Source organism: Panthera uncia, chromosome C2 (assembly GCF_023721935.1).
Source record: "Panthera uncia isolate 11264 chromosome C2, Puncia_PCG_1.0, whole genome shotgun sequence".
NCBI lineage: Eukaryota > Metazoa > Chordata > Mammalia > Carnivora > Felidae > Panthera > Panthera uncia.
The window spans coordinates 1,721,509-1,731,595 of NC_064810.1; the positions used below are offsets into that span (position 1 = coordinate 1,721,509).

The window sequence follows — 10,087 nt, forward strand, 5'->3', positions numbered from 1 at the left end:
CAGTATGTGATCTGTCTTGGAGAATGTTCCATATGCACTCGAGAAGAAAGTATATTCTGTTGCTTTGGGATGCAGAGTTCTAAATACATCTGTCCAGTCCATCTGATCCAATGTATCATTCAGGGCCCTTGTTTCTTTATTGACCGTGTGTCTAGATGATCTGTCCATTTCTGTAAGTGGGGTGTTAAAGTCCCCTGCAATGACCACATTCTTATCAATAAGGTTGCTTATGTTTGTGAGTAATTGTTTTATATATTTGGGGGCTCCCGTATTCGGTGCATAGATATTTATAATTGTTAGCTCTTCCTGATGGGTAGACACTGTAATTATTATATGATGCCCTTCTTCATCTCTTGTTACACATCTTGGGCTGATTTTGGATATGGCGTCAGGTAGGAGTCCAAAGTCATTCATTTGCGTTCGGCTCTCTGGTTGCCTTGATGCCGTTTGTTGAAAAGGAAACCCTTTCTGCATTGAATTGCCGCGGCGCCTGGGTCCAACATGACCGTAAATGTAGGGGTGTATGTTTCGGCTCTGAGCTCTGTTCCCTCGAGCTGGGCCCATCCTTGGACCGCTACCGCACGCACAGTCTCTGTTCTTGTAGCTTCCCGGTAAGTTTTGGAATTGGAAAGTGCAAGTCCTCTGATTTTGTTCTTCTTTTCCAAGATTGTTTTGCCTGTTCCCGGGTCCCTTGCAATTCCGTCTGAATTTTAAGATCGGCTCCTCAATTTCTGCAGAGAAGCCAGCTGGCATTTTGATAGGGATTGTGTGGATGAGGACTTTGACAGTCCTGAGCGTTCTCATCCGGGCATGTGGCATGTCTCTCCATTTAGCGAGGTCTTTGAGAATTCCTCTCAGCAGTGCAATGATACATTTTTAATTTGAAAAACCCAACTTTGTGGATGAAGGTATGTGGGTTTAAGCACACGGAGACAGGCTTGGAGAACCCACACTTAACCTGTGTCTGCCTTGGGGAGGCAATTCCGGAGGGAGCGGAGTTTTCTATACTTCACGTATATGACTGTTTTCCAAAATATGTTTCTCTAGTTGAAGTCCGTTCATGTTGTAAAAGTTGTGTGTCAGAATTGACTATGAAATTCTTGTAATGATGGACTTATTTAGTTTGCTTTTAATATAGTTCAAGCATATCTGATTGCAGGTTTTTTCAGAGACGTCCATATCGCAAAACAGAACAAAATACACCAAACCCAGGGTATGACTGCAGCCTCCTTCTGGACAGATTGAATCCGAGAAGACTATATGGGAGAGAACCCGAGTTTGCTACTGCCATGGTTTCCCAAGGCGGAGGCCACCTGTCCTGTCCCCGTCCTTCCCGCGCTTCTCACCGTTGGTTTTGTACCTGGGAATTAGTGGGCAGCACAGAGCACAAGAAAAAAAGAGCAACAAAATCGCAACAAACCCACCGTCTGGGTCGATCCCAGAGACCCCCCCTGGGCACCTGCTTCTGGGCGGCCGAGCCCACCTGCTCCTTTCCCCGGGGCACTCCCTGCAGGTTGCGCTCCCTAGGGCACCTGCTGTCTGTCCTGCTGGCGGCCCGCGACCGGGTCCCTCCCTGCTCACTTTGAAGCGGCGAGGGGCCTTCCTGTAGCTGGTGCTCCTCCCACACGTGCCTGGCTTGAAGCCCAGTGGCCGGGAGCTCGGCCTTCAAGAGCGCCCCGCACGGGTGTGTGGCCAGCCTCCTGCCCGGGTGAGCAGGGGGCGCCGACTGCGGAGCGTGAGGGCAGGAGGGACGTGGCGCCCCTCCTGGCCCGCCTGCTGGGTGCCCTGTGCACGTTCAGCAGCCTGAGCGCCACGGGGACCCATCCCTTGCCAGTGGAGGGTGTCTCTGAAGCAGCGTACCTTTCCCTCTTAGGCCTCAGGTGGTCGTGACTTTGGGGAATAATCGTCCCTTAGTAATCCAGTTCGAGTCCAAGTGCTGACGAGTGGTTTACAGTCTCCATTACTTAGAGCCTTGTCATACGTGTGTCGTGTGTATTGTCCTTGTGCCGTGACGGACTTGGAAAGGAGAACAGGCAGCTTCTTCAGCACCTGCCACAGCCAAGTGACGTGCAGGCCGCCGTCCTGGAACACGCCCCGTGGGCACATGGCTCACTCACACCCGGACACACCTGGGTTGCACTGCCGAGCCCGCTGGTCTCCCTGTGCCTTCAGCGTGCTGCCCGCAGCATCTGTTGTTATCCGGACACGCTTTGAAGTGGAAAGTAAGGAACGACGGTTTTCGTTTTAATTTAGTGTCCGAGACTAAAGGAGCATCTCTCCGATTTTCACGGACTCTGCAAGTAACATCGTTTTCGACGGTGCGTGATTGCTGGTGCCACGTGGCCCTGGGCGCGGGGCGGGTCGGGCAGTTGCCCCCTCAGTACTCGCTGGGTATGTAATTCACCCAGGCCAGCAAATCAGTGCGAGCTGTCGACGTGCGGTGTCCTTTCCGGAGCAGGGCGCGCGCGTCACGCCCTGCTCTGATTCTGGTCTCAGAAAGTGAAAGTACGTCCTTCAGGAACGGCGTAGCCATTATTTTAATTCATTGGTGGACGGCAGTTGGCAGCCTTTGAAGAGTTCCGTTTGCTTTAGATAAATCTGTTTCCTTTCGTCTTGTGCTTTCCTTTTTCTCACCTGAGGATTTCTGAGACGAGGCCTTCAGCGAGAGAGAGTGGGGCCGCCTGGAGCGGGGGCGCCAGGATTTGTCCAGAGAGCGCACCGGCTCTGTCTGAGTGTCGTTTCGGGAGTCAGCCCGGTGGCGTTTTCCGGAGTCGGCAGGCACGCCCCTGCACACGCGGGCCCCCTGCCTGCTTGGCCCAGGCAGCGGGGCGGCCTGGAGGAGGAAGCCCTGGTTTCGCACCAGCAGCCGACCGGGGACATTTGAAAACCGCTTTGATGCTTGAGGTGTGGGAGCGCTTCAGGAAATGTTTGGTCGCGCTCCTGAGGCCACGGACGACCCAGTGGGCTCTTTTAATGTTGAAGAAAGCCCTATGGTGAGAAACGCAGCCCTGAGCAAATTCCGTTCGGTTCATTCCAAAACGCCACCCAGACGTTCCCTCTTCTGACTCGGACGTGCCAGAGTCCCGAGGCGCGTGGGCAGGCGTTCCCGACGAGGACGGGGTTCCTTTCTAGGGGAGCGTCCGCCCAGCCTCCCGGGTTAGCCGTTCAAACTGCCTTCTACCCCGGACCTCAGCTCTGCCATCGCTCGTCGAGCCTCCCAGCTTTGCCTCCCGGGGTGGGGGGGCGTGAGCGCCACGCTTCCGGGCACCTTCCGTCGGGGGCCTGGGGACGATGAAAGGGGGGCTCTCATCGGCTGCCTGGGGCTCCTCTACCGGAAGACGGACGCATGGGGTGGTCTCCTCCTCGGTCCGTGCCAGGCCCGCGTGCAGAGGAAGGGGCCTCCAGGACGTCTGTTCAGGGCGCGGGGCGGCCTGGGACCGCCTCGTCTGGCAGCCAGGCGGTGGCCCTTGTCCGGCAGCCAGGCGGTGGCGGTGCTGGCTCCCCGTGCCGCCTGCAGGCCCTGCCCTGGACGGACACCGTCCCGGCACCGGAGCCGGCCCGGCCCCACACTCGACCCTCTTCACGTGGCTTCGCCTGTCCTGCTTTGACGCCAGGGCTCTGGGCGCTGTCGTGACCCCCTCCCCCCCGTTTCATTATGGTTTCTCCAAAAAGTAGCAAGGATGCGGTTTTCAGAATCATGGTCGGTCTCTTAAGTTGAAAAAAATGGACTCCAAAAAACACTTTTTACCTTGTTCTTTTTTTTTTAAGTTTTACTTATTTTGAGATAGAGCATGTGTGTGCATGCCGTTGGGTGAGGGGCAGAGAGAGAGAAAGAGAGAGAGAGAGAGAGAGAGAGAGAGAGAGAGAATCCCAAGCAGGCTCTGCACTGACAGTGCAGAGCCTGATGTGGGGCTTGAACTCACAAACCGTGAGATCGTGACCTGAGCTGAGATCAGACGCTTCACCCACTGCATCACCCAGTTGCCCCCCTCCCCCCTTTAACAGGTTAGACCTTGTCCTTGTTCTGACTGTTTTGCCGGAGCCCGGCCCTCTTTCCCCTGGGACGCAATCCTGGCATCCACTGTGGTGGTGCCAGTGGAAGCTCTGAGGGACGCAATCCTGGCATCCACTGTGGTGGTGCCAGTGGAAGCTCTGAGTGTCCTCACCAAATGGTAGAGAAGCCCTCTGTGCGGCTTCTTCGGGGATTCTTTGTCTTTTTCCGTCAGTTGTGGAGAGAAATATCGTTCACGATATTTGCAAGTTTATATTTATTTTACTGAATCGAAATAACATTGACTTAAAATTTGTGCTTTGAAAAAACGATTTTAAAAAAATGAAGGTTGTCTTGGAATAAGCGTATTTCAGTTATCGTCTCCCGCGCCACGCCTCGCATTCATTCTTGAAAGGCAGCGTGTCTGCCGCGTCGCGCCTCCTGCAGCGACTAGGGCCCGGTCTCCACGCCGTGTTGACGTCGTAGAGCTCGTATTACAGGTCGTGGCTTAGACAGGCACTCAGTCAGGCCCAGCAGCTCACACGCGGCCGGCTGTCGCCACACATGTTCGGTGTCTTATTTTCGAGGCTTAGGTAACCTGTCAGCCGCTCTAACGCGTGTTCCCTGGGGGAGGTTTGTAAGGGGGAGTCTTTCTGTCTTGAGCTGGGGCTCTGCCTCTCTGCTGCCCTCCTGTCGTGCACACGGGCCAGGAAATAGTGTTAATTTACACATACGGTTTTAAAATCTGATGGGGCTTAGAAGCGGTTTATTCCATTTCTGCCATTTTCCACGTGACGAGGCCATAAAGCCAGGCAGACAGGCGTGCCGGTGACCGTGTGGCGTGGGCCGCGTGACAGGCACCCAGTGCAGGCCCACGGGTCAGGGCTGGCCGTGCGCGTGCACACGCCTGGCTGTGCGCGTGGGCCTGTCGGGGATCACCTGTGTGCTTTTCATCCGGTCCTTGAAGGTTACAGAAACCCCGTTTCTAAAGCATACTTGAGGGCGCCTGGGGGGGCTCAGTCGGTTAAGCGTCCGACTCTTGGTTTTGGCTCAGGTCATGATCTCACGGGGCTTGTGGGTTCGAGGCCCACATCGGGCTCTGCGCTGACAGCTCGGAGCCTGCTTGGGATTCTCTCTCTCTCTGCTCCTCCCCCGCTCATGTGCTCTGTTTCTGTCTCAAATAAACTTAAAAAAAATAAGAAAAGTAAAAATAGCCTTTGAAGTAAAAAAAAAAACTCTTAACCCCTATCATTTAATATGATAGTCTTTCTCTAACGGGCATAATCCATATCCTTACTTGAAAGTGAAATGACGGCAAACATACAGGGAGTTTACAAGGTCCTTGGGTTTTGCAGCTTTGCCCGGAGCCCTCTCCTCCGATCCCGGCTCTAGAGAGGCTCTGTCTGCTGCCCCGCCCTTACCTTCGTGAGCGCAGAACCTGTGCCTGAGGCGTGGTCTCTGTGCTGGTACCTGGGACTCCAGCCAGGTTGGGGTGGGACAGTGAGCGTCATTTTCCACTCAGGAAAACATATCGGCGGGGCACCTGGGTGGCTCAGTCGGTTGAGCGTCCGACTTCGGCTCAGGTCATGGTCTCGCGGTCTGTGAGTTCGAGCCCCACGTGGGGCTCTTTGCTGACAGCTCGGAGCCTGGAGCCTGCTTCGGATTCTGTGTCTCCCTCTCTGTCTCTGCCCCTCCCCTGCTCACATTCTGTCTCTCTCTGTCTCAAAAATAAATAAAGATTAAAAAAAAAAAAAGAAAAACGTATTGGTTCATCACTGTCATGTATTTATTCATTCATTTACTTGTTTTTAATGTAGAGGAAGAAACTTTCAATATAATTTATTGTCAAGTTGACTGACCTATCGTGTATCCAGTGAGCTCTTGGTTTTGGGGATAGATACCCGTGGTTCGTCGCTCACTTGCCCATCGCTGTTACTTAACCTTTCCACGCGCGTTTGTGAAACACTAGGAACTTGCTCAGCTGGCCGCTGCAGTGAGACGCTGAGAAGACTACTTGCACTGTGTTTCTGTCTTCTAGGGGCCCAGAAGACACCTGTTTTGAGTTTGGTGTATTTCCTGCCATCCTGAGTTTCCCATTGGATTACCCATTAAGTCCCCCAAAGATGAGATTTACCTGCGAGATGTTTCATCCCAACAGTAAGTGCTCTGGGGAGTGGCTTTGATGGCACCGGGCGAGGCACGGGGTTGTGCGCGTGGGACAGGTGCCCTCAGCGATGGTGCCACGTGGAAGACGTTGTGTATGTTTTGAACTTCCGTCGCTTAGTCATGGTGGGATTGACATCAACCGAAAAGCAGGGTAACGGAGATAAAAAAAAATGTGGACCTAACACTGGGTGCCATTTGACCCTCCCGCTCCTTCCAGTGGGCCGATGAGAGCACGTGAGCACGGGCGTGCACAGAGCGCTTTGCCGGCCTCCAGCACGGTGTGGTGTTCGACAGCGGGGGCTGGTCAGAGCAGACTAGGTTTGCAACAACACATGCCTGGTTAGTCCGTATGTTAGAGCGCTATAGAGAGACTTTAGATGCTCTAGAATAATATTTAATGATATGGAATGGTATTTGGTCTATACTGAATGAGAAAAGCAGGTCAATCAGGCTTATTACAGTTTACTTTTTTTTTTTTTTAATTTTTTTTTTAATGTTTATTTATTTTTGAGACAGAGGGAGACGGAGCGTGAACAGGGGAGGGTCAGAGAGAGAGGGAGACACAGAATCCAAGTCAGGTTCCAGGCTCTGAGCTGTCAGCACAGGGCCTGATGCAGGGCTTGAACTCACGGATGGTGAGATCATGACCTGAGCCAAAGTCGGACGCTTAACTGACTGAGCCACCCAGGCACCCCTACAGTTTACTTTTTTGAAAAAAAATTCACATGTAAATATGTATAACTGGAAGTGTAACACAAAAATGTTGAAAGTGATTCTCTTTCCATAATGGGATCTCTTTTTTATTTGTTTTTGGTTAATCTTTTTTCTAAAATAAACGCATATTTTAAGAAGAGGGGAAAATACGGTCACTAAAGAAATTCACTGAACTTAAGTTGGAAAAGTGTCTAGTAGCAGGAATTGGAATTCCTCAGTAGCTGTGGTTTTTATTTCTTCCTGGAGGATTAGTAAGAAAATATGTTGTATTTTAAGTGATCATATTTAGGATAATATTCCTCTTTATAAATGATTAATTTTACTAAAAATCGTGATCTTCATAGTTGAGAAGAAAAGTAAGTAAGATACACCGTTTTGTAGAAATATTTTATTTGAAACGAATTCCTTTTCCTATGCTTCTCTGCACATAAGATAGCTGACGGCTAATTGAACTCATGAGAGCATTTCTAGAACTTTCTGAGCCTTTGACACCTCTCAGCTTACAAATGAGTCCACTTTGCAACGGTCTCCCCTGGCCCGCACCTGCCTGGGCACCTCCTCTTGGGAGAGCTCTGCCCAGATCCCGCCGCCCTCAGTGAAGGGTCTCAGGATTTGCCCGCCTGGGGAAGCGCTTCCTGCCGCTCCTTTGAAACTTCTCACTACGCCGATGTTACGTGTGGGTCATCAGTTCCCTCCTCAGAGAGATCGTTTTCAAGTGCTCTCTCATGTTAATGCAATTCTGCCTGCCTGGTAGGTACCCAGGACTACCCCTTCCTTTGCGAAGGCTGGCCACGAGGTGGCAGGGCTTTGAGGCCGGGTGACGCGTGTACGTGGGCATCCGTCACGCTGCTGTTGACTTTGGCGTGTGTTCAGGGTGTTCTGTAATGCAGAATTAAAAATACGTGACAGTAGATGGAGTCAACTGAAGAAGTCCGCGATTTCAAATCGATTAACCAGAAAACGGAACTATAACGAGGATTGTGGGCAATTAAAAAGTAATACGGTTATATCGAAGATACGACACTCTAGAACCGTGCTGGTGACGCGGTGTTAGAGGCAGATGTGGCTGTGAGCTGACAGTTTGATGTTGTGCTGAGGAGTTTGTCACGTTCAGGTAATTCAAGTAGTTTTAAACTTTGTCCTCTAAGTGGATGGGTGTTATTTCTGTCTTGTGAAAATCATTTTTGAGAACTATTCAGGTTTGCCAATGACATGAATATTGATAAGTCCCTAAATACTTTGAAAGAATAATTGAGTACCTCTACTGACACTTGGTGGGATACAGGGGTGAACGGATAATAGAAGGTGGGGGCCTTGACCATCACGAGCTGCCAGTCTGAGGGCAGAGGTGAACACGGTTGGACGAGTCCTACAGGTAAATAGGAAGTCACACCAGGAGGCCAGGGAGGGGCCCCGGGCAGGTGGTGGTCAGGCTCACGTCTGCAGGAAGAGCCGTGGGAGTTAACCCAGTGACGTGTGAGAGGCGGAAGTGTGTCTGACTCGTGCAAAGGCCCTGCGCAAGGAGTGAAGGGCCAAACCGGTTCAGGCCCTCTGGCCAGGAAGAAGGATCCTGATACTTGTGCGGGAGGAGTGGAGATCCACTGAGGGCATCAGAGTGAGGGAGGGAGTCGTGTGGCCAGTGTGGTCTTGGAAGGGTCACTGGCTGTGGTGTAGAGGACAGACCGCAGGGCTGGGACACAGACGCGGCGGCCTGGGGAAAGAGAGGCCAGCGGTGCGGAGCCGAGCACAGGCGCCGACGAGGGAGGGATTGCAGGGGGGCGCCCGGTGAGAGAGGAGGCGGCAGGGACGCCGCCGCCTCCGTGTTTCTGGGTTTGTGCGGTCACCGTGTGTTGTGACACGCTGTCACCGTTCGGTGCCACCACCAGGAGGAGGTCCGCTGAGATTGGACACCTCATGGCAGGGATGCCGTCCGGAGCCTTGGGCGCCCAGGCCCCGGGCGTGGGCACCGCCGCCGGGCCCCCTGACGCCCACAACAGCTGCGCACGCGCTCTCCGTCCGAGAAGCACCGACCGTAGGCAGCTGGGAGCAGAGTGCCGCGACGGGGATGGATGGACGCGCGAGGAGTGAGGTGCCACAGGAGGGCCGCTCCGACCCACCCGGGCTTCTCAGTGGTCACGGGGTTGTGAGCTCACGAGCAAAGGGGAATTACTAAAATTCGTCCTCAACTGTCTGCTGTTCGTGTCGTTATAACCAGAGGGCCTTGCACTTGGACAGTTGAGTGTGCCCGACTGGACTCCCCGTGTCTGCGTATGCGCTGTGCCGCCTCAGGACCCGCCCCGTGTGCCGGAGGAGTGACGGCGCCTGCGGCACCCTCGGCGGGACTGGAGACGACCGCGAGCCGGAGACGCGGTTCCTCCCCAGACCGTGGGCGTCTGGTTCATGGCGCCGTGCGCGGGGGCGGGTTAGGTCGGACACAGCTGACCTCCAGAGGCGCAGACGGCCGTCCGTCTCTCTGTTGGAGCGAGTTCCCTGGAGAAGTCGGGACAGCTTCCTCCTTGGATGGCACGGCCTTCGTCCTGGCTCTGCGGACGTAGGTCTTCGCGGCCTCGCTCAGGGCTTTCGGGGCGGAGTTAGGAAAGTCGCTCTGGAACCAGCCCTGGAGATTACGTGCGTTCGTTTGGTGAAATGTCTCACGGCCGATAATCCTCCCTTTCGTCCTTGGGGAGCGAGTGGGGCCTCGTGGCCGTGAGCGTGGCGCCCGGGGCCCTGCTCTGCTCCAGCCGTGCCCGCGGCTTGCCGTGCGCGTCCGCCTCGCCCGCTCTCCGCCGCGGGGCTCACCCGGTGTGTTTTGACCCCACAGTCTACCCCGACGGCAGAGTCTGTATCTCCATCCTCCACGCGCCGGGCGACGACCCCATGGGCTACGAGAGCAGCGCGGAGCGGTGGAGCCCCGTGCAGAGCGTGGAGAAGATCCTGCTGTCGGTGGTGAGCATGCTGGCAGGTAAGGCCCGCGGCCACACGGCACGGCGGCTGCCGCCGTCTCCCGTGCACTTCGCTCCTGCGTGCGGTGTACGGACGGGGCGGTTTTCTGCTTCCTCGCCGAATTCTTTGTACCTGCTCGTCCGCGTGTCGCACGACTGTCATTCTTACGGGTCTCAAGGATGCCTTCCCGTTGTGTGTATCGTGTGTTGACCGGAACTAACTGCGCCCCGATCCGCGGGCACCGCGCTCACGCGGTGGGTGTTTATTGGGGGG

At 54.3% G+C, this 10,087-nt stretch overlaps 1 protein-coding gene across 5 annotated transcripts in view; it reads left to right on the top strand.

Annotated features, from left to right (window-relative positions):
* Positions 1–10,049, top strand: part of UBE2G2 (ubiquitin conjugating enzyme E2 G2) — a 42,196-nt gene extending 32,147 nt beyond the window's left edge. For 4 of the 5 annotated variants that reach the window (XM_049627761.1, XM_049627762.1, XM_049627757.1 and 1 more), the window contains 2 exons: positions 6,030–6,148; positions 9,693–10,049. In XM_049627761.1, coding sequence (XP_049483718.1) covers positions 6,030–6,148; positions 9,693–10,024 — 451 coding nt within the window. In that variant the 3' untranslated portion in view covers positions 10,025–10,049. The other variant, XM_049627758.1, reaches the window with a different exon arrangement.
* Positions 10,050–10,087: the final 38 nt, after the last annotated feature.